Source organism: Pristis pectinata, chromosome 34 (genome assembly GCF_009764475.1).
Source record: "Pristis pectinata isolate sPriPec2 chromosome 34, sPriPec2.1.pri, whole genome shotgun sequence".
Classification (NCBI taxonomy): Eukaryota; Metazoa; Chordata; class Chondrichthyes; order Rhinopristiformes; family Pristidae; genus Pristis; species Pristis pectinata.
Window position 1 is genome coordinate 8,553,949 of NC_067438.1, and position 25,009 is coordinate 8,578,957.

The 25,009-nt window shown below is 43.0% G+C and overlaps 2 protein-coding genes across 6 annotated transcripts in view; one reads left to right on the top strand and one right to left on the bottom strand.

The window, feature by feature from the left end:
* Nucleotides 1–25,009, top strand: part of LOC127585785 (RNA-binding protein 4B-like) — a 93,783-nt gene that overhangs the window by 49,589 nt on the left and 19,185 nt on the right. Inside the window, exon 5 of one of the 3 annotated variants that reach the window (XR_007958599.1) lies at nucleotides 22,286–22,455. The exons of the other annotated variants lie outside the window; for them this stretch is intronic. The gene's annotated coding sequence lies outside the window, so the exon portion shown is untranslated. The remainder of the gene's footprint in view (nucleotides 1–22,285; nucleotides 22,456–25,009) is intronic. 3 annotated transcript variants of the gene reach the window in all.
* LOC127585786 (signaling lymphocytic activation molecule-like) overlaps nucleotides 19,204–25,009 on the bottom strand; it is a 47,104-nt gene continuing 41,298 nt past the window's right edge. For 2 of the 3 annotated variants that reach the window (XM_052043483.1, XM_052043482.1), the window contains exons 5-6: nucleotides 24,606–24,679; nucleotides 19,204–20,283 (exon numbers count right to left, since the gene is read on the bottom strand). In XM_052043483.1, the coding sequence (XP_051899443.1) occupies nucleotides 20,113–20,283; nucleotides 24,606–24,679 (245 nt within the window). In that variant the 3' untranslated portion in view covers nucleotides 19,204–20,112. The remainder of the gene's footprint in view (nucleotides 20,284–24,605; nucleotides 24,680–25,009) is intronic. The other variant, XM_052043484.1, reaches the window with a different exon arrangement.

Genomic DNA, 25,009 nt, shown 5'->3' on the forward strand with positions numbered 1-25,009 from the left:
ATCAGATCTGTTAATAAAACTGCTATCGCCTTATTTCCATTTTAATTTTTTTCCCAGACTCACTTTCCTATAGCATCAGGGTTAACTTTGTTACAGCTTTAATTTTTAAAATATCTATAGAAACTTCTACTTTATATTCCTGACTAGCTTTACCTCACATTCTAATTGTTCTTTCCTTTTTGATCTTTTAGTCATTTTATTTTACCAACCTAATCACCTGCTGGCCATCTTTGTGCAATTGTTTGCTTTCCCCTTCCAGTTTCATTGTACCTTTCACATTTTAGTTAACCAGGAGAGGACCCACTTCCTGGGCACCTTGTTTTCTCGTTGGAATACTTCTGAATACAGACTTGGGATTTTTTTTAACCATATTAAAGTTGCTTACTAATTCAGAGTTGTTGAAAATGTATGAATGGAACATAAGTAAATGTGGAACTGCTGCTCAGCTGCTGAGGAGCTTACGTGAGAGAGTCTATAGCAAGGGGACATAGTTACAAGGAGACAGTCATTTAAGATAGAGGTGGATAGGAATTTCTTCTCACAGGGTGGTGAATCTCTGGAAATCTCTGCCTCAGAGGGCTGCAGAGCCTAGATCACTGAAGGTATTTGGATTGGTATTAGTTTATTTTTCTCACATGTATCGAGATACAGTGGAAAAGCTTTTGTTTTGCATGTCATCCAGACAGATCATGCCATACATAATTACATTGCAGTAGCCAAAAGAAAACAGAATGCAGCAAATAGTGTTGCAGTTACAGAGAAAGTGCAGGTAGACAAATAAAGTGCAAGGGCCACGACGAGGTAGAGTGGGAGATCGTTCATCTTTTAGCACATGAGAGGTCTGTTCAAGAGTCTGATAACAGCGGGCAGAAGCTGTCCTTGAGTCTGATGGTACGTGCTCTCAAGCTTTTGTGTCTTCTGCCTGACGGGAGAGGCAAGAAGAGAGAATGACCGGCGTGGGAGGGGTCTTTGATTATATTAGCTGCTTTTCCCGAGACAGCGAGTAGTGTAGCCAGAGTCAAAAGAGGGGAGGCTGGTTTGCATGATGGACTGGGCTGCGTTAACAACTCTCTCCATGTCACCACTAAAATTGACTGCATCCATCTCTACAACAACATTCAACAGCCTCAGTACATCTTCCCTGAAACGCTTATCCATGCCCTGGTTACCTCCAGATTTATTTGTAACCTTAATTTTGCATTCCTGCTTACCCACGATAATGTTCTGCTCCCTTTCGTATCCAGAATCTAGCCTACCACTGTTTTTAAACTCCTAGTTTTGACTCCTAGTTCTAGTTCTCCTACAAGAGGAAACATCATTTCCATGTCCACCCTTGCCAGGTTCCTCAGTGTGTTATGTGCTTCAACCAAGTCCCCTCTTACTCCTCTAAACTTCATCAGGATCTAAGCCTAGCCTGTCCATCTTTTATGTGTAAGACAGCCGGTTACACATGCTTTTAACTATTACCATGGTATTTGTTGACCTACATTGATTCCTATTTGACCAATGCCTCCAGGATAACATTCTCATTCTTGTTTGCAGATCGATCTGTGGCCTCATCATAAACTATCTCTGTAATTTCCACCAGCTTCATTCCTTGAATTCTGGCCTCCAACACATGCCTGATTTTAGTCGCTCTAACCATTGGCTGCTGTGCCTTCAACGGCTGAGGATCTTGCCTTTGGAATTCCCTACTAAACCTATTTTGGTACTTTAAAATTTTCCATTATTGCTACAGTTCCCCATTAAAAGGTGAAAAGGCACAAACCCAGACAATTGCACCGGTGATTGAACATAGGCTGGAATACCACACACAGTCCATACCAACTGCAGTCAGTGACTACAGACTCTGAAAAAACCTGGGATCATTGACACCTAATACAGGGGTCAGTGACACCAAAGTAAAACAGAGTCAGGGAGCTCTGCCACTGAGAGTCTAACATTTTGTGTGTTGCCCAACAAGTAACCATCTGGGTAACCAAAATTTATGTGGTAACTTTAGCTGTGTTAATTCTTCTGGGAAAACTTTAACCCATTTGAATTAGAATAATTAGAATCAGGTTTATTATCACTGACGTATATCGTGAAATTTGTTGTTTTGCAGCGGCAGTACAGTGCAAGACAAAAATTACTGTAAGTTACCAAAAAAATGCATAAATAAATATTGTGAAAGAGGAATAATGAGGTTGGGTTCATGGACCATTCAGAAATGGTGGAGCGGAAGAAGTTGGACCCCTTTGCAACATGGGGTCCAACTTAATCGGTTTGCATTGCAGTCCACTAACCCTCTTTTGCATTTTATGAGACAAAGCACTGAATTCCAAACACATTTCGCATTTGTATTCTAGGAGACAGTAATCTTGGCTACTCATTTGTATGTTACAGGATAAACACTGATTACATCGAAACAAATTTTCCAAAGAATTCTTAAGCTAAAAATAACCACATAAAATGTCTTGAGCAACATCTTTTAACTTCCAGAGAAATGTTGTTAGGAAAAGTGACAACGTTTAAGATTACTCCCCAGTTGTTCCAATCTATCTCGCAAAATATGAACTTCAGATTCCCAGTTTAAGTATATACTAATTACCAATTTCCCCAAATGCCAATTTTTCTCGGAAAAGTGGGAATCTCACATCCAGAATGGAAACAATCACATTTTTAACATGTTAACCTGGATTCCATGTGTCCAGTGTGGAATCCTGCCCTTTTACCCTCTTCCATATGAATTCCAAAGGAAACAAATAAAAGAACACAAACTTAAAAACGCAGGTAAGACAAAACAAATATCTATGCTTGCACTTCCTTTCTTTAAATCGTTTGCCATTAACTGGTAAATAAGTATATAAGAGTATTTGCTTTTCGCCTTTCAAAACAAAATACTTGGATTTCACTTCCTTTTAGCATGCATGGGATAACCTGATTTGTGTTGAAATTCATACCCCAGTTTTGTTCACTCCCTCAAACTGAAAGGGAAATGTAATTTAGTGCATTTTTTTAATTACTGTAATTTTGCATTCCTGTCTACACACCAAAACACCAGGAATCTGGATGTCATTGCAGACATGTTTTTGTGACGCACAAAATTGTGAATCACACTCCCAGTCCGATTGCACGTACTGCATGTACTTGTTTGTCCTTTGCTGTTCTCTATTGCCCAACTTATCCCTTAAACAGATCAGTAATTTGCCTTCAACACCTTTCCATTCAGTGAAGCAGAGACTTTCAATTCTGCAGCAACCTTCTCAGCCTCAGGGCTTTCTCAAGGAAATTTACAACCAATTAATTATTTTTCAGTGTAGTTGTGCTTGTAATATAGGGAATCCAATCTTATCATGACCAGATAAGGGTGACACACTGGCATATCAATTGGTGCTGCTGCCACACAGCTCCTGTGACCAGGTTCAAACATGACCTCAGTAGCTTTCTGTGTGGAGTTTGCCACTTCTCCCTGTGACTGCTTAGGTTTCCCTTGCCTGCTTTGGTTTCCTCCCACATCCAAAAGATGTGTCTGTAGCTTAATTGGTGAATGTAAATTGCACCTGATGTATCTGGGTGAAAATAGCATCGGGGGCAATGGATGGGCATGAGAGAGAGAATAGGTTTCAGCAAGATGAATGAGAGAATGGGATTGATGGGTGTGCTTTAAGAGACAACAGATCCAGAACATTAAAGCACTTGGGAACTTTGGAGACTTAGTAGATTGGATTCAAAATTGGCTTGGCCATAGAAGACAGGGGGTGATGGTAGAGGGTGCTATTCTGATGGGAGGTCTGTGACAAGTGCTGTTCTGCAAGGATCAATGCTGGGAGCTGTTGTTTGTGATTATATATATTGGTTGTCAAAGGATTCAGCTGGATATAGACCAGATGGAAAAGTGAGCAGGGAAATTGGAGATGGAGCTTAATCCAGACATGTGAGGTGTTGCACTTCGGGAGGTCAGATGTAAAAGGGAAGTATGCAGTAAATGGCAGGATCCTTGGGAACACTGATGTACAAAGGGATCTTGGGCGGCAAGTCTATGGCTCCCAGAAAGTGGCAACACAAGTAGATAAGGATGATAAAGAAGGCATACGGCGTGCTTGCCTTCATCAGTCGGGGTGTTGAATATGGAAGTCAGGAAGTCATGTTGCCGCTGTATAAAACTTTGGTTAGGCCACGTTTGGAGTATTGTGTGCAGTGCTGGTCACTGCATTACAAGGATGTGGAGACTTAGAATTGTAGAGTACTGCAGCACAAAAACAGGCCTTTTAGCCTATTTAGTCCATGCTGACCTGATGTTCTGCCTAGTCCCATTTACCTGCACCAGGACCATATCCCTCCAAACCCCTCCCGTCCATGTACTTATCCAAACTTCTCTGAAATGTTACAATTGAACCCACATCTACCAATTCCGCTGGCAACTTGTTCCACATTCGCACCACCCTCTGAAGAAGTCTCCCCTCCGATTTCCCCTTTAATATTTCACCTTTCACTCTAAACTTATGACCTCCAGTTCTGGTCTCACCCAACCTGAGGGCAAAAAGCCTGTGTGCATTCACTCCTTGGGAGAGTGTGCAGAAGAAGTTCACCAGGATGTTGTCTGGATTGGAGGGTATTAGCTGTAAGGAGAGGTTGGACAAACTTGGATTGTTTTCTCTAGTGCATCGGAGACTGAGAGACAACCTGATAGATATATATAACATTATGAGAGGCATAGGCAAGGTAGTCATCCACTCTATTTTCCTGGGGTGGAAGTGTTAGATACTAGAGGGTGTAGCTTTAAGGTGAGAAGGGGAAAGGTTAAAGGAGATTTATGTGGCAAGTTTTATTTTTGCACAGAGAGTGGTGGGTGCCTGGAACATGCTGCCAGGGGTGGGGCTGGAAGCAGATATGATAGCAATGTTTAAGATGCATTTAGATAGACTCATGAATAGGCAGGGAATTGAAAAATATAAATGATGTGCAGGCAGATGCGCAGTTTAAATTGGCATCATGGTTAGCACAGACATCATGGGCCGAAGGACCTGTTCCTATGCTGTACTGTTCGATATTCCATGAGACTCAAATGCCTTCTTGTACCTGAAGGAAATGTGCAAATTTGATTTTTTGATCATGGGATAAATATTAACTAGGGTACTGGAAATAACACATCTGCTGTTCTTTACAATTCTGCTGAGTATTCTTCATCTTCCTGAAGCAGCAAATGATTGGTTATCTGAAAGACACGGCCACTCAGTTCTGAGCTAGTGTATCAGCTAAAATACTTGTGCTCAAGTCTCTGGAGTGGGATTTGAACCAACAATCTACTGTCTCAGAGAGAGAGAGAGAGGGGGAGGGAGGAACAGTAAACTATGCCCATATTCTCCAGAAATTAGAAGAATGTTGGATGACTTCAAAATAGAGAGAGCAACAAGGTACATGTGGGGAGGATGTTTCCCCTGGCTGAGCAGTCCAGAATTCAGTATTGCATTCTCCAAATGAGAGGGAGGCCATTTCGGACAGGGAGGGGAAGAACCTTCGGCTTTCTCTATCCCAGAGGGCTGTAGGAGCTCAAACGTTGATTTCATTCAAAACAGAGATTGATATATTTCTGGATATATGAGAAATTCAAGGGATTTGGGGATAGAGAAGGAAAATGATGTTGAGGTAGAAGGTTGAATGGGGGAGCAGGCAAAAAGGGGCAGAATAGACCACTCCTACTCCTATTTCTTATGTTAATGACTTCATTTCATTACCAGAGGAATTCATACATATTGAAATGGACAGATTTTCTGTGGTGAGTTTAATATGCGTCTGTATTTTATTTGTATTAAAATATTTTTATGCCATTCAATGCAGTGATGTTTTCTTTTCATAGGGCATATCTCCTCATGGCCCGCCAGCAGTATTCCAGCACCAGCATCTACAGGCTCCTTAGGTGCTTGAGCGACAGAAAAGCCAATTTGTCAACCTTCTGTCTTCTGAATCAAAATGCTAAACACTAATTTATTTGGCAGTGGTAATGACACTGTGAAATAGTTCAGCCCCACACCAAAGTTCCTACTGTGCTTTTTTTTGTCTCTTTATGACGGTTTATTTTGGCACAGTCCAGCTTCCTGGATCCTCCTGACTTCCCTCAGCATAGCTGATCTGCAGCCTAGGGTGAAACTATAATGAGTTCAGCGGAAGAATCACCCTGCTGAATTGCAACACTGCTCTTCTGTCATTCGGAAGTTGGCCTTCTGTGAGAAGAAGGCATTCATAGACATGTTGGTAAAAGCAGCTTCCTGCAAACGTTGTATGGCCAACCTCTCAAATGGCTCGCTGGACTTTGGACTTTAAGTGTGCAACTTAAAAAAAAACCTACATAAACATATTTCTAACTCCTGTTCTATAGTCCTTCATCTTGATCCCACAATCACTGGAAGTAGCTTACATTCATCCATCTTGCATGATTTTAAACATTTCTGCCACATCATCCTGCAATAGTGGTTTAATAAATGACAGACGATTCCTAACAGAAAGTCAGTAAGGGTTGTTAAGGCTCATCAGACAGGACCTTTTGTACATTTGAGTTCGACCATATTAGTGCTTCTTTCCTGAAGTTGCTGTGCCATTATAACAGAGAACAGCACGTGACGTTGCACTTATTAGAGTGCTCACAAGATATGTCCAATGGTGTGTAATGCTCATAATCAAGGCAGTTATGGTGGGAACAATAGAACAGCATTACTTTTGCACTCCTGTGAGTACCCAATTAAGCAGACTTTGTTAGTGCCTGGATGAGAAATCACTTAGGAAAAACAAGTTGCATAGGTGTTAGCATATTGTTAAGGAAATGGGTGATCCAAACACCGAGGTACATTTATATGCGAATGAGAATCTCACTCATTGCAAACATAAAGAGGTTCAGATGTCAACAAGTGCCTTAACAACCCTTACTGACTTTCTGTTAGGAATCGTCTGTCATTTATTAAACCACTATTGCAGGATGATGTGGCAGAAATGTTTAAAATCATGCAAGATGGATGAATGTAAGCTACTTCCAGTGATTGTGGGATCAAGATGAAGGACTATAGAACAGGAGTTAGAAATATGTTTATGTAGGTTTTTTTTTTAAGTTGCACACTTAAAGATAAGTCCTGTGAAGTTCTCCATGTTCCTCCTGTCCTTGCTGCAGATCCTCTACAAGAAACCCTCTCCTGCCCTCATGACCTGCCTATCTATTCCCCACCTCCTTCCCTTTATTCCGTGATCTGCTGTCCTCTCCTACCGGATTCCTTCGTCTTCTTCAGCCCTTTGCCTCTTCTACCTATCACCTCCCAGCTTCTCGCATCACTCCCTTTCATCCCCGCTCCCCCACCCACCTACCTTCCACCTCTCACCTGGACTCATCTATCACCTGCCAGCCTGTACTCCTCCCCCTCCCCTAACCTTTTTCTGGCCTTTTCCCTCTTCCTTTCCAGTCCTGCTGAAGGGTCTTGACCTGAAACATCAACTGTTTATTTCCCTCCAGAGACGCTGCCTGACCTGCTAAGTTCCTCCAGCATTTTGTGTTTTTTGCTACACTGTGAGTTCCCCCATTCCAGGAGAGTCATTTTTTGAGTTGTTTGAGTATCTTCTGTGCTCTCATCCTCAATGGTTTGGCCTTTCCTTTCCTCAGCTACATTTGGTTCTGGGCAGGAGAGGTTACAGTCGCTGAGGTTCTGTAAATTGTGTGTCTTTTATTCAGGTACTGTTCTGCTGGGGACTCAGTTCACTTAGCTAGACTGCCTGTGTTTAGAGGATTGGAAGGAATATACTGATACAGTATCTTGTGGGACAGCCTACTTCCCAAATGAAACAGCTAAGGGCAGATGGAAGTTTAATCTGGGCAGGTGTGAGGTGTTGCACTTTGGGCCGTCAAATAGAAGGAGAAAATATGTAGTTAATGGTAGGCCCCTTAACAGCATTGATGTACAGAGAAATCTTGGGGTCCAGGTCTATAGTTCACCAAAAGTGGCCACACAAGTGGATAAGGTGGTAAAGAAGGTGTATGGCATGCTTGCCTTCATTGGTAGGGGTGTTGCGTACAAGAGTAAAGAAATCATGCTGCAGCTATATAAAACAGTCAGACCACACTTAGAGTATTGCATGGTTGCCCCATTATAGGAAAGATGTGGAGACTGTCAAGAGGGTGCAGAAGAGGTTTACCAGGATGCTGCCCAGATTCGACGGTATGAGCTGTAAGGAAAGTTGGACAAACTTGGGTTGTTCCCACTAGAGGCTGAATGGAAATCTGATGGAGGTTTTTAGAATTATGAGAGGCATTAATAGGGTTGACAGTCAGAATCTTTCACCCAGGGTAGAAATGTCAAACACCAGAGGACATGCTTTTAAGGTTGGGGGGAGGAAGTTTTTTATGTAGAGTGATAGGTGCCTGGAATGGGTTACCAGGGGTAGTTGTGGAGTAGTGGAAGCAGGCAGTTTGGTGGAGCTTAAGAGGGTTTTGGATAGACAAATGAATATGAAGGGTATGGATGATAGATGGGAGGAAGACATTTAGTATAAATTGGCATCAAGATCAGTAGAACATCTTGGGCTGAATGACTTGTCCAGTGCTGTTCTGTTCTATGTTCTAAGAAATAGGAGTGTCCTAAAAATTGAAAACTTTAGCAAGCCTGGTGAGTGGAACTGAGCAGTTGCAGGTCGTTGCTCATCTGAATTAATTAGACTTCTTCCTGCAATGAAATCAGATTCCAGGAGCATTGACCAGCACACCAACCCTGCCCCTTCATTCTTCTAACAATTCAACAGAGGCTACGCAAAGACCAGCAGTGAAAGTCAGTGGTCACTTCCCCTTTATGAGGTGATGTCAATCAAGATAAGATATTTATTTATTAGCCACATGTACATCAAAACACACAGTGAAATGCATCTTTTTGCGTTACTGAAAATGTGCTGGGGGCAGCCCACAAGTGTCGCCACTCTTCTGGCGCCAGCATAGCTTGCCCACAGCACCTAACCTGTACGGCTTTGGAATGTGGGAGGAAACCGGAGCACCCGGAGGAAACCTACACAGACACGGAGAACGTACAAACTCCTTCAGGCAGCAGCAGAATTGAACCCGGGTCGCTGCAACTGTAATAGCATGCACAAACTTGTGCTATACCTGGCAGGAAAATCCTCGACAGCCTTTCACTGCTCAGGGATACCATCGCTTATGTGCAGGATAGAGCGATGGATGTCTGCCTAGTTGGCTTGAATCAAGGGAAGGCCTTTGACACGATATCACACGTACATGAAGGATGTGCTTTCCAAAATGGGTTTTGGGGACAAAATCAGAAATTGGATTTATCTGCTCTACATGGATATATGTAGTGCACTCCAAGTCAATGGGTGGGAGACAGGTAGTTTCCCCATCAAGTTTGGAGTCAGCCAGGGTTGTAGTTTACCCTTTGCCGAATCTTTCAGGAAGGATGAGAGCATAAGAGAGGTGATGTTGCCAGGCAGTAGAGGCACACAAGTCAAAACCTCCCTGTACATGGACAATATTGCTGCCTTCCACTCGGATCCACAGTTTGGGTTGGCATTGGGGCCAGTGTGAACCGCGGTAAGAGCGAGGCCGTGCTTTCTGGCAACTAGACTGACTGATCTGATGTCCCCTTCAGATTCAGGTCTGGTTACTTGAAGGTGCTGGGGATCTGATTCACAGTGGCCGACATATGTAACAAGAATTGGCTGGAGCAGATTGGGAAGGTCAAACAAAAATTGGATCTATGGAAATGGCGCTCAATAACTGGGAAGAACTTGGTCATCAGTTGCGATGTGCTCTCGGGGCTACTGTACTTGGCGCAGGTGTGACCTATTCCCCGCTACTCCTCAGTGATCACCTGGGTAGTCCCCCAGTTCATCTGGAGGTCCAAGATGGAGCGAATGGGGGCAAAAGAGTACCCAATGTTGCCCTCATCTTGATGACCACCTTTGTGTGTGGCTGCATCAGGCTGTGCATGGATCCAAAGTAGGTAGGCACCAAGTGTCACTACATGCTGAGGTTCTACCTGTCCCTGGTGTTGTGGAGGATAGGTCTGGCCCTGTTGGCACCCAACCCCCCAGTCAGCTGGACATTGCCGCACTACCTGTCCTTTGTGGAAGAGTTCTTCCAAGTAAACATCTTTGACCACAGGTCCATCAGGCAGTGGTCAGTGCGGAATGTCCTGTACACACTGCAGGACGGGACACTATGGTTACTGTGGGCTGGTTCCCTGAGCAAACCATCCAAACCATTTGGCAGATTGCCTCATCCCAGAACTCACCAACAAGCACCAACTCCTCTTGCTAGTGGTGAGAGGGGTCCTCACAGTCAGATCCTTCCTGCACAGACAACATATCCCCAATGTACGCTGCCCTCTGGTCGGCTGCAGTGGGGAAGAGACGGTCACCAACCTCTTTACAGACTGTGGATTTGCTAAGAGGGTGTGGAGACAGATGTAAAGGTCCTTATCTCGGTTCAACCCCAGCAGCTGTGTAACAGCAGACTCTGATCTATGGGCTGTTCCCAGGGGGACACACACCGAGACAGGTATCAAGTGCTGCTGGAAGGTCATCAACTTGGTGAAATTCGCCCTTTGGTCTGCCAGAAACTTGTTGGTCTTCAGGCACAAGCAAGATGTCCGCAAGTGAATGCTATCGACTGGCACATTCTAGGCTGCAGGAGTACGTGCTGAGCGATGCATTGAAATTTGGTGCAGCCAATGCTGAGGCTGTGTGGGGAAGGACCACAATTGAGGTTCCTTCCACTACGCACATGGAGGGGCTGGGTCCACTGAGGAAGCCCTTTAAGCATTGAAAGGGTCTATCACCCCAGTGGGCCACATGAGTGGTAATGGTGCTATGATTTAAAAAAATAAGTTAACACTACTGGATGTGTTGACCATGAATGAAAGCTTTTGCACTGTTTTTTCTTTTGTATATATTTTTATTATGATTAAAGTTTATTTTTGAAATATATATAAAAAAATATCATGATTGGGGCTATTCGTGGGCACAAATATCTCGTGCATGAGGACAAAGGGTCACCCTCCCTGGCCCCGAACTCCAACCCCAAATAGCGCCATTTTGGTGCATATTTCATGTGCAGTTCATTTTCTGCCCATAAGTATAAGAGTTGTGTGACAATTATCTTGATAAATCTGTTTACACAGAATTCACTTCCACATTTTGTAGTTAAGGCACAAAGGCCATTTGTGATATGGAGTTTAAACATTTATTCAAGCTAATTATTTGCTGTAAATATTGGTATAGTGGTTCAAGCCACGATGCAACTTCTCAAGGAACTTCAGTAGCAGTAGATCGAATATAAATGTAACTATATAACAGTATAACATCTTTTCTATTTTAAAGCTTTTTCTGAATTAGCTACAATCATATCTTAATATTTTATCAATCCAGTCATATGCTATGTGTTTCCAATATACCTGTTTTTGTCCAATAGACTTGCTCCATAGTTCCACACAGTGTTGAAGGAGGCCATTCGGTCCATAAAATCTATGTTGGTGGTCAGAGCTATCCCATCAACCTCAGTACCCTGCAACCAAATTTCTCACACTTGCCCTTTAACACCCCAGATTCTCCCAGCAGGCACCTACTCCAGGGGTAATTTACAGTGAACAGCTAACTTACTAACCCACGTATCTTTGAGCTGTGGGAGGAAGCGGGAGCGTCCGGGGTAATCCAAACAGTCAAAGAAAGAATGTACAAACTCCACACAGATAGCACAAGAGGTCAGGATCAAACCCAGGTAACTGGAGCTGTGATGCAGATATTTTGTGCTATCTTTGTCTTCTTCCATGTGGAAAAATAATAATTACTACTTAGCTGTCCTTTGCTTTCCATGTGGTGTACATCCTGATCATCAGTGTTAAATGCCATTTCACTTATCTAATGGTGAGCCTGGGTCACAGCCTTGCTTTCATTGCAGTTGCTATAAGATACAGAATAAAGTTCTTTCTGCATTAACCTCTCAGCTACATTCCATTGCTGCTGATATAAGTTGCCAGGAAATTATCCATCCCAACCTCATGCTCCTGGCTCGCCCTCCAAAACCAACACCATCTCATGTTCCTAACACTCTCAGGCCAGTAGAGGCACAGATGTTAAGATCGGGCTGGTGGTCTGCCAGGAGGCAAGCTACCTCCTGTGCTTGCCTCTGCTCTTGCTGCACCTTTGATGCTTTTAGTTGACTCTGTCTGTGGGCCAAATGCGGGCAGGTGGGACTAGCTCACTGGGCAACACAGTCAGCATGGACGAGTTGGGTTGAAGGGCTTGTTTCCATGCTGTATGACTCTATGACATTGTTTTACCTGTAGCCAGTACTGTACAGGATACACTTCAAACTTCTTGCTAGCTTTTTTCTCAGCAGGGAAGGAGTTTGCCAGTCTTATCAGTCAGAAGGTAGATTGTTAGAGCCAGTGAAGTCAGTGTTTTAATTCTGAACATTAACATGAAACTGTTAGATCCTGTGTTTGGGATTACCTGTATCTGTGATTCATAATCATTTACATGATGTGAAAGTCCCCAACAAGACCAACGTCCCATTTCAATTCCTGATCATATTAACTGAGTGACTTGCTGGTCACTTTGGGGAGTTTTGAATCAACTGTAGTGATATGGATCTGAATTCTGGGGTCACAGACAGGCTGGCCTGAGGAGGGACAGTGAGTTTCCTTTCCTTAAAAGGCTCCAGTAAAGCAGCTAAGTTTTTACCAGCAATCCAAAAGTTTCACTGACATTTTGACTGACATCGAGTAAGTGTGAGGTGTTGCATTTTGGGAAGTCAAATCCAAGTAGGACTTTCACAGTGGACAACAGAGCCCTGGGGAGCATTGTAGAACAGAAGGACCTTGACATACAAGTACATGGTTCACTTAAAGTGGAGTCACAGGTAGATGGTGCTGAAGAAGGCTTTCGGCACACTGGCTTTCATAAATCAGCGCATTATAAAAGTTGAGAGGTCATGGTGCAGTTGTATAGGATGCTGGTGAGGCAGCACTTGGAGTATTGTGTTCCGTTTTCATCACCCTGCTATAGGAAAGATGTTATTAAACTGGAAAGAGTGCAGAAAAGATTTAACAAGAATGTTGCCAGTACTTGAGGGACTGAGTTATAGGGAGTGATTGGACAGGCTAGGACTTTATTCCTTGGAGCGTAGGAGACTGAGAGGTGATCTTATAGAGGTGTATAAAGTCATGTGGAGCATAGATAGGGTGAATGCACTCAGTCTCTTTCCCAGGGTTGGGGAATCAGGAACTAAAGAACATAGGTTTAAGGTGAGAGGGGAAAGATTTAACAGGAACTTGAGGGTGGTATCTGTGTGAAATGAGCTGCCAGAGGAAGTGGTTGAAGCAGGTACAATAACAACTGTTTAAAAAGAACAGTTGGACAGGTACATGGATTGGAAGGGTTTAGAAGGTTATGGGCCAAACGCTGGCAAATGGGGCAAGCTTGGATAAGGTAACTTGGTTGGAATGGACCATTTGGGCTGAAGGGCCTATTTCTGTGCTGTATAACTCTGACTCTATGACCTGCTTTTTGCTCCCAGATTTGATTGTTAAGACACAGTTCAGTACGGAGATAAAGTATGTGTTTTACTACATTATTAATCCATCTAGGTTTCCAATCCAATCACAGCATTTCTACATCACCGTAGTCCTTGCAATATTGTTAAGAGCATTACTAGCTGGCCTGGCACTTAAGCTAAGTAGTGCTTGTACCCATTCCAGCAAGTCATGGAATTTAACATCCTCATCTTTGTTTTTTCAGTGATTCCATGACTTCATCCCATTTTGTAAGTGTATATACAAGTAATAAGAGCAGGTGTAAACAATGTGGCCCTCAAACCTGTTCTATCATTCAATAGGGTCATGGCTGATACGTGTCCAGAATTAGAGAAGCAGAGAGACCTAGGAAGCTTAAAAATAAAACTGCATTTTCCACCCTAATCCCCATACCCCTTGACATCCCTGAAGCCAATGTAGGTCTGTCCAACTCAGCAACAAGTCAGCCTCCACAGCTCTCTTGAGTTCATAAATTTCAAAGATCAACACAACTCTGAAAGAAGTAATTCCTCCTCATCTCCACTTAAATGGGCAAACTCTTATTCTGCAACTATGCCTTCCAGTTCTGGATATCTCCATGAATAGAAGTAACTCTCAGCATATCCCCTGTGGAACCCTGTCCAAATCATCCATGTACACAACCTCTTCTGGTCCTATGAGCCACTTAAAAATACTGCAGCCTCAAACAAATCCCAAGTAGTTGCTGGGAATCTGGTTAATGAAATTAACAAGTTCTGCACGGGTGCAGAAGGCAGCATCAATGCAGTCATCGATATAGCAGGGAAAGAGTTGCAGAGTTGTGCCAGAGTAGGCTTGAAACAAAGACTGCTCCACGCAGCTGTTGAAAAGGCAAGTGTAACTAGGGCCCAATGAGAGTGCCCATGGCTACTCCTTTGATTTGTAGAAAGTGGGAGGAATCAAAAGAAGTTGTTGGGAGTAAGCACAAGTTCTACCAAGTGGACAAGAGTTTTAGTAGAGGGAAACTGGTTGGCATCTAGCAGTCCCTTTTGCCTCCAAGTAGCTGGTGTAGGGATTACGTTCACGCACAAAGCCATGCACCAGCCTACAGCTCCACATGACAGGTTTAAAAAGGACAGAAACACGGACAGAACTCATCTCTCAGGGAAGGTACAAGTTAAGTTTCCTATGTCTCTGTGCTTCTCTAATTCTGGGCTGGTATCAGTCTCCCAATTTTAATTGTCAGTGGCCGTGCTTTCAACTGCTTTTAGTCCCCACAAATCTCTTCACCTCCAGCTACCTCGAAACCTTCCTTAAAACCATCTTTTTTGACCAATCCTTTGGTAATCCGTTCTTATATGTGGCTTGTTGTCAGTTTCTTTTTATAATGCTTCTGATAAGCACTGTGGGACAGTTCATTGTGTCGGCAATGTTTTGTCATATAATGCTTCTGATAAGCACTGTGGGACAGTTCATTGTGTCGGCAATGTTTTGTCAATGCAATTGTTGATGTATCAAGGGCAGAAATGCCTGTTCTTGTGCTGACTGTGGGATCAAGCTGCAGCATCATTGGGTAACATTGAGATTTCCTTCAGGTATTTTGTGATGCCACTATTTATCTTGCGAATTCTGACTGTTATTGCCTGCAGCTTGTTTATATATAAACTTCACAGAATCTGGTTTATGCTTCTGGGAAATATATTTCCAGCCTGTTCATGTTTCAGTGAGAATAAAAACATGAGAAATAGATGTAGGTTCAGGTCATTTGGTCCCTTGTACCTGCTCCACTGCATGAGAAGGTCATGGCTGATCTTTTATCTCAGTGCAAAGACATCAAAATCTTATTTTACTTCAGTCCATTTCTGCAAATACAAAAGAATCGTTTGTGAAAGCAGAAACCAGGGTGCTGTGGCCAAGCTTCGGTTCTGGTGTGAAAACACAGAACTGTAAACTCAAAACAAGAACAAAATCGTCAAATCCACTAAGAGAAATAATGAATTCTTCTCAGACTCAAGAAATTCTGTAGATGCTGGAATCTAGAGCAATACACAAAAAGTGCTGGAGGAACTCAGCAGGTCAGGCAGCATCCATGGAAGGAAATAAACAGTCGACGTTTCAGGCCGAGACCCTTCATCAGGGCTGGAAAGGAAGAGGGCAGAAGCCAGAATAAGGTGGTGGAGAAAGGGGAGGAGCACACACAGGCAGGTGATAGGTGAGATCAGGTGGTAGGTGAGTCCAGGTGAGGGGGAAAGGTAGGTGGGTGGGGGGGGGGGGGGAAGATGTAATAAGCTGAGAGGTGAGAGGTAGAAGAGGCAAAAGCTGAAGAAGGGGGAGAGAACAGTGGTCTATGGAATAAAGGATGGAGGAGGGGAGGAGAGGAGATGGGCAGGTCGTCAAGGTGGCGGAAGGGAGCCATAGGAATAAGGGATGGCCTCAGCATCGATTTCCGGTAACCCCACCCCCCCCCCTCCCCAACCACTCCTTTGCCTTATTTTTCTTTCCCTCTCTCTCTCTCTCCCTCCCTCTCTCTCTCTCTCTTAATCTATCAACCAGTGGCATAATCAGGGAATTATCACCACAGTAACCTTGGCCCCACACTGTCAGAGATGTTCCTTTTGTCCTATTCATCCCTCCCCCCACCCTCTCTGTAATTTAAAACAAACCTGCTTTCTTGTGAAGGATTTTCACCTGAAACATTAACTCTGTTTTCCCTTTTCACAGATGCTGCCTTACCTGCTGAATGTCTCCTGCATTTACGTAACACTTCCACTGTTATAGATGTTAAACAGGTGCCTGTACCTTTCAGCTGAATGTTGATAGATTCCCATTAATAGAAAATCATTCGGATTCTTTCTGGCCGAGAACCATCATTCAACCAACATCACCAAAACTGTTTTCTATTTGCTATATTTGTGACCTTACTGTATGCCAATTGGATGCTGCATTTCAAAAAGGACAATTTCCTGAGGAGTCTTCAGAGGGTGGATATGGAGAGGATGCCTCATCTTGTGGGAGAACTTAGGGGTCATTGTTTCAAAGGAAGGGGGGGTGGTCACCCACTTCAGACAGAGATGAGGGGAAATTAATTTCTTAGGGAGGGTTGTAGGTCTTTGGAACTCTATTTATCAAAGAGTCTTTAAGTATTTTTAAGATGGGAGATAGATTCTTGAGCAACAAGGGGGTGAAAGGGTTAGGGGTAGACGAGAACGTGGAGTTGAGGTTATGGTCAGATCATCCACAATCTCGGGGTCTGAGGGTGTAGCCTACTATTGCTTCTAATACGTGTGTTTGCCTATTCAACTGCACCTCAAAACTGGTTATTAAACAAGGATACATATCCCATTCATTCAGTAGGTTACAATGTAGCCTAGTGATGTGTGTAGACAAAGAGGATTTTAGATCTTATTTCAGTCTGATAGGAGTTTTATAACTGTCTTCGCTGCTCCCCAATTAGGGTGGAGAAAAGTTGGCCAGGATTCCCATTCCTGACGCAATCTGCTGGAAACTAGACAGTGAATGAGCTGAATGGAATTGAATTTTAGAACTGCAATACTGCTAAGACTATTATAAATATCTCTAGCCCAAGTGGCTGGACAAATTTCTCCCATCATCATGCTGAAATCAAGCTATCTTCAATAATTTTGTGACTCTATCAGAAGAAGATAAGAAATAGCAATAGAAGTAGGCACCTCAATCTTTCCCCAGTATTCAACATGATCATGGCTGAGTATCTACTTCACTGCAGTCTTCCTAATCCCTTTCTTTAACTTCCAGAAATTGATTGAACTTTCTTATAATTGAATTCGATGACTGAGCTTCCACAGGCCTCCTAGATGGAGAATCCCAGCATCTGAGTGAAGAAATTTCTCCTTCTCTGTACAAGATGGCAGATCCCTTTTTCTGAGACCATCACCCCTGGTTCTAGTTTTCCTCAGCCGGTGGAAACTTCATCTGTGTATCTACACTGTGAAGCACTATATGAATTTTGTAAATTTTCATGAGATCACCTCTCATTCTTCTAATTCTAAAGAATGCAGGCCTAGTCTGCTCAATCTCCCGTTAAACTGCGAACTCGAACCAGTCTAGTGAATTTTCTCTGCACTGCATTGATCCCAGTGTATCCCACTAGTCACAGTATGCCAGTCTGAGAAAGATCAATTTCTTTCCTTCACTTTCTGCTCTCTATCTGTTAATCAGTTCTCAACCACGTCAGAATATTACTCTCAATTTCATGTGCTGTCACCTTATTGAACTACCACCAATATGGGGCCTTGTTGAAAGCCTTCTGAAAAACAAATAGGTGACATTCACTGGTTCCCCTTTATCTTTTCTGCTGGTGACATCCTCAGAAGATTAATCAACCGTGATTTTCATTTCATAAATCCATGCTTATGATGCCCGGTCCTATTTCATGATGTTCTGTTATCATAGCATTGTAAATTCTAGCAATTTTCCTGCTATTAACGTTGTTAACAGGCCGGTAGTTCCCCGCTTTCTCTCTCCCTCCTTTCTTAAATAGTGCGTTCACATTCTGCATATTCCAATCCACAGAACAACTTGAGAATCTATAGAATTTTGGAAGACACTAAGCAGAACATTCTTTAACTCCGTCACAGTCTACTTCACAACTGTGTGGTGCAGATTCTTAGAATTTATCAGCGTGCAGACTCACCACCTTTCCCACTGCTATGTTTGTACTAACACTTAATTTCCTTAAGTCTTCTTTCCCACTGGACCCTTTGTTCTTTAGTATTTCTGGCAGGTTTCATGCCTTCTTCCGTGACAACATTCACAATGTATTTGTTGACTTCTGCTGTTTCCTTGTTTGCATTACAAATTTCCTCTGTCTGTGCAAGACAACCCCGCCTGCCCTCACTTTCCTTTACAGAAGAGTGGAAAACAGAAGAAGGCTTGGCAGGGGCATTGTGATGTCTGGTCCTTAATGTTTCAAGCCATGATTTAACAATGGAGTTGCCGAAAAGTTCAGTGGTGCAGTGCCAGTTTTTCCATAGCCATGTGATAAAAAATTGATTTAAGCTGGAGTATTGTATGTTTGCAGGGGGGTTTTTTTGTGTTCATGCCAACAGGGCACTTCCTTTCATGATACTCCCTTACAAACCCAATGTGATGTTTGAAGCATTTCACGGGAACCTATGCAGTGCTCTGACAGCCTCCTTCCCCAAACCTGAAACCTGTAACTTGCCAGCAAGGCTTTTGCTCTCAGATCACAGATGGGATTTGACCAAATGGTAGTTGTTCCATCATCCCTCACCTCACCCCCGCCCCACCTCACCCAGTCAACCTATCACCCACCAACTCCTGTCCCACTCCTCCTCCTCTCTTTATACCGGCTATCTCTCCTCTCCACTCTTCGTCCTGATGCAGGGTTTCGACATGAAACTTGGACAATTCTTCTCCTCCCCTCCCCCAAGTTGCTGTTCGACCCATTGAGTTCCTTCGGCAGCTTGTTTTGCGCTGGTAGTTGTTGTACTGCTTCTTCACCATTCCAGTGCATTACTCCTTTAAGACACACTGGAATTTCTAGGTCAGTACTGTTACTGGATCCTTTCTATACCAGACCACTGAGGCACCTTTTGTTGAAAGCCACACTAATTCCAAATGCTTTGTTGGCAAAAGGAGAACACATTTGTGATAGCAAAGAACAAGTACATCACCACACACAGGGAAATGGATTCATTAAAAAAAAGTTTAGTTTAATTTTAAATAAAATATAAAATCACATCTGAATGACAACTGAAACAAACAGGAAATGGTGGAAATACACTGTGGTTGGCACCTCATGCAAAACACGACTACCAGATTATAAGAAGCAGCAGTGGTTTGCTTCAGGATGCTCCAGCCTGCTCTGCCATGATTGTGGCCGATCTGCCTTGGCTTTAGCACCATTCTCCTGCATAACCCTCAACTAAAAATCCTAAAACCTAGACCAAAAATCTGAACCTTACAACCTTTCAATACACAATGATTCAGCCTCCACAAATTCCAACTGCTTACAATCCTTTATGAGAAGAAAATCCATTTCAATGCCACCTTAAACTCTGACTACATTTTTTGAAACTACACCCCCAGTTCAAGATTCCCTGCATGGAGAAACATTTTCTCAGCGTCCACCTTGTCAAATCCCCTCAGAATGTTAGTTATCAGTACGGCCACCAGTTTTCCTTGTAACCTCTGATCAGCATAGACCTGACCTGCTCAACCTTTCCTCATAAGATAACCCTTTAGTCCCCTGAATCAACCTAATGAACCTTCCCTGATCTGCCCCCAATACAAGCTATTAACCCATCACACTTCTTCATAGACTCATCCACTAGAAATAAACCATGCCATCACCTCTTTTCTTCCAGTGAAGCTTCTCTCCTTAGAAATGATGGCCTTGCTATTTCCAACATTTCCTACTTGGATTTCTCCAGCTTGTCCCAGTCCTGCCAAATCACATTCTAATCAGAAAACTGTTCCAACACCTGCTCTGCTCTCTCCCAAAGTGCAAGCCAGTTGTATCAGCTGTAGGCAGTGCAGGAAGCAGCTGAACATAAAAGCTGGGATTAAAGGCACACTTCAAGGCCGTGGTTAGATTTCATGTAGCGGATGATGAACGTTGGGTGCTGAACTCCTCTCCCACCTTTGTTGCTGCCAGCAGGGGGTCCACATCAGGATTGTATTTTATCTCATCATATATTGTTGTGAGCTGGGCTCTTGGATTTTTCTGTCCTTCGCTGGCATCCAGTTGATGTAAATATCTCTGTGGCTTGAAAGAAAATAATTTCAATGGACCTTGTGTTTAGACCTTGTGATTATGTGACTCAACTTGGAACACATAGTGCAAAGAGCTAATGCAGAATATTGCTTAAAGGGAGTGGATAGTTTTCAGACATGGAGAGAGATTTTGGCACTGGAGAGAAAATGAGAGCTCTATATACTGTGGATTTTCTAAAGTGCAGGGTGAATTAGAGAGGTTTTGTATTATAAAGTAATGTAGAGGGAGTTTTCTAATGCTTAGGGACCTTTGTACTGCAGGACATGCAAGACAAAAGGGCTGCAGATTTCTGCCTTTTATGATAATCTCTGTCCCATGGAATCATATAGATTTAGCTCTGCAGAGGGAGTACTTTACAGTGACATAGAGGTTTTCACTGTGGAGTAAGCTTCGTGCTGTAGGACATGGAGAGGGGGCGCTGTATTGTCCGGCTATAGACAGGAACTTCCACACTGTCTTGTGGAATAATGCAAGAATAGCTCCAGTAATGTCCTGAGGTTTAATACTGTAGTTGTGCAAACAAATTGCTAAAATGTTGGTATTATGGAAGGAGCTCTGTACTGTCAGCGTGATCCAGATGAAGGTCTGATTATTCCTTATTTGTCACCACCATGTCATTTCACTTAGGAAAATTACTAATAGTGAAAAGGCAAAACTGAATCACAAGAGGATGTAACCATGAAGGTTATCAGCTTGTCAGGACTGCTTTATGTATGATGTGGTTGGTGCCTCTGAGCACTGTCTGCTCTCTCAGCTGCACCTTGTTCCAGTCCTGCCTGTTATCTGTTCACTTGTGCATATTTTTATTCAGACCCAGGGTGTGGGACCACAGTGGCAGTAGCGTGCGACAGTATCTGCATCTCGGGTCCAAACCACAATGAGCTGCATAATCTCTACATCACCTCACTACTGGGAAAAAGTTTATTGGTGTATTTTTAAATTACTTTAATGTTCCCCCATGGTCTTGCACCCCCCCCCCCCCGCCCCCGAACTGTTATTTCCCTCAGCTGTATAATCCCTCGAGAAACCTTCACCCCTGGTCTCTGGAACACCCAAAATTTAATCACTCCACTAATGGTGTGATTAAATCACTCCACTAAAGTTGTCACATATGAAAACTCTGAAATCCCCACCCTAATCATCTCACATTTCTCCATAAAACCTAACTGACAAACTTCTGGGCATCAGCCTATTTCTCAAGTGACACAGTGACAATTTAAGTTTATTAACAGTGATGTTTCTTGGGACTTTTTACTATATTAAAGGCAATGCATAAATGCAAGTTCATATTGTTGTTCTGTTAAACTTTCCAAACTCCACTCATCTTTTAAATGTCCTTGAGGTAACTCTCTCACCCACCCTTGGTGGTAAAGCCTCATTTTCAGATTTTAGTAATGCCAAAATGGTTAAAAGAGATTGAAAGGGGCACTGTTAGATCTACAATTGAAGTACCAGAAACAAAACAAGAGTCAAAATGCAACAGCGTGGGAGTAACCTTCATAGGAATGATGCCTAGGAAGACGGAACAGAAACCAGAAGGAAATTGTTAAAAGAGGTACCATGTAGCTAGCAACAGAGGCAAAATGAGGGAGTGAGAGAAAATGTACAAAGATTACAGACAAACTGGATAAATTGGAGAAAGACACAGAGAAAGGAATGAGATTACGACAGCGGTTAAGCAGCAGATGTTAGAACAATAGGGACAAAGGTTTCATTATATGCAGGACTGGATGGAATTGAATGGGATTGGATGGAATGTTCTCACGCCACAGTAATGTGCAGAATCAAACTGAGTATAACACCATTCTTGCCCATCCCCCATTTAATACGACTTCCAGGTCATGTTACAATTGCCCCAGAGGAGACTGTTCATGAGATAGGGATGAAACAACTCTTAGTTAACTTAATTGCTCAAAAAAAAGTGCCTCATCAGATCTCAGTAGGCTCATTGAATGGGTTCTGGAATCCTAATTTTTTTTAATTCCTTTTTCAGGATCAGGGCATCGCTGACAAGACCAGCATTTATTACCATTCCCTAATTGCCCTTGAAGGTGGTGGTAAGCTGCCGCCTTGTACAACCGAGTGGCTTGCTTGGCCATTCCAGAGGACATTTAAAAGCGAACCACATGAGGTGGGTCTGGAATCTCAGACTGTCTGAACCAGGTAAGGACAGCAGATTTCCTCCCCAGAAGGACATTAGTGAACCAGATGAGTTTTTAGAATAATTCAGTCACCATTGCCAGGAATAGTTTCATAGAATTTTCATTGAGTTATACAGCATGAAAACTTGTTGCTGTTTTTCCAAATTCCAGAATTCTTGTCTTCTGGAACATAAATTAGTTGAAAATACAGGCAGACTATATCATTTTAGATCTCACATTTTTAAACTATTTCCAGGGTTTCCCTGCATGAATCAATGTGATGCAGTGGATTGACCAAACAGGTTGGAGGAGCTGAATGTTCCTATATTGCTTCAGTCCTTGACCTGATGCAGCTTGCGGTCAGAGGCAGTCGAACGGATCTTGCAAAGATTACTTGGGCCTCTTGTGCTGGCGCTGATCAAAGACTGAACTTGGTCAGAAAACCAACACTAGCATTTTGTAGCATTGGTTCAAAAGGATTGCATTTGAAAGACAAAGCAAAAGCTGTTAGTATCAGCAGAATATTATTTTTAAAAATTGGGAAGTTAACATAATTACAATGGAAAGCCATGCTGAGGCAGTCAGGGTGTAAAAGATGCTGGTGAAATTGGAGGATTCCAATAAAGCCATCAACAAGGCAGCTTTAAGTCAATGCCATCACTTGTTCATGATATTTGAACTAAACATTGGAACGATGTGAACACATAAAGACAACTGCAATTCAATATTAATGCAGATCAACAGCACAATGTAAGGGCATTGGGAAGACATTCTTCGTAAAATGAACACATCGATTCTAAGCATTAAAACAATTGGATAATTCAATAAATAAAACAACAAAGTGGCTGACACTGCAGGTTAGCATTATACTTTGAGACGGTCTGGTACCTTCATTTTCATTATGCTCAGCCTCAATGCATGGTTCCCAACCTCAAGTTCCAATTTAACTGCATCTTGGACTTTTGAGTTCCCTGTTTTTCCAAGGATGACTCTGACCCAGATTCATTTAATTAAGGAAGGGAGAAGCATGTGGAAATTGTGAGCAGCTTGTTTCTAGATTCATCTTTGCTGCTCTCATGACTTTGATTAACTGGAAGGACAAGATAGCAGCCGCAGGGTTCCTGTCCAAGATACAATCATGCTGACGAAAACGACCGCAGATGATGGAATCTGGAGCAGCAAACAATCTGCTGAAGGAACTCAGCGGATCGAGCAACATCTGTGGGGGGGAAAGAATTGTTAGTGTTTCGGGTCGAAACCTTGCATCAGATCCTAATGCAGGGTTTCAACCTGAAATGTCAATATTTCCTTACCCCCTCCCTAAAGATGCTGCTTGACCCACTGAATTCCTCCAGCAGATTGTTTGTTGACACACATCATGCCGAACTGAAAACATACCTGTTTGTTCACCTTTGGTGAGTCTAAATCCGGGAATTCCTTCCCCAACAGCAGTGCAGGAGCACCTCCAGAGGGACTTCAGCAGTTAAAGGCAGCTCTCCACCACCTTCTCAAGGGAATTTATGGATGGATAATAAATTCTGGCCTTGCCTGTCACGCCACATCCCACAAATTGAAGAACTCTGACGTATGGGCGTTATAGTAGGCGGTTACACCATTACTCCCACAAGGCTGAGGCATTTGTCAGCAGAGTAACTAACGGATGAACTTGCCCTGCCCAATTCTGTAAAACTGCTCTCAATCATGGAGGATAGAGTTTGGCAGTGGCCTTGGAAACAGAGGAAAGATTTAATTGAAGTACAGTAAAATTATGAGAGGCCAAGATGAAGAGCAAGGAGCTATTTCCATTTGCAGACTGGTAACTAAGTGAGGGCATAATCCTACGGTGATATACAAGATTGGAAGAGAGTTGAGGATTTTGACGGCTGCTTGAAACTGGCGGACTGAGAGGGGAGGAGGCAGATGTGCTGTAACTTTTTGTGAGATGGTCAGATTGCAATTCTTTGTGTAAAGCTTTTGGCCTTTCTCAGATGATGTCTCCCCACACCATCAGATAGAGGACCAGAGTTCAGCCACATGAGGAAGGAAACTAATCAGGGTGTGAACAACTTCTCTCTTGTTGAAAATCTCACTAGATAAAGTTTGTTATTGAAACAGGAAAGTGGAGAAAATGAGAGCAAGTAAACCCAGAAAAGTTTTGCAACTTGTACTAACCTGGTCCCTGGCATTGCTTGTTCTCCCGATCACAGCATACAGCACTGATTCACTTCTCCCTTCAGTGTTAGGAGCTTTAAATAAAAACAATTGCTGTTGGAACCATGTCTGGATGCTCCTCTTGTTTTGTCAGTAAATATTTTCTTCAACTATCCTTCCCCTTAAAGGTAACCTATGCTCAACCCTTCCACCAGCCGTGCCTTCTCAATTCAAAAACCTGATTGACTATACAACAACAAAGGAGATGTTAGCCAAGTGTGACCATATCCTCAGTGGGCACAACTGCAGCCATTCTCCTTCACTGACCAACCCAGTGGCATTGCCATCCAGACCCAGTTATAGACCACCATCAGGGATAAGGTATCCAGTTATTTGTAATTGGGACCAAAGCTGTACAATGGACA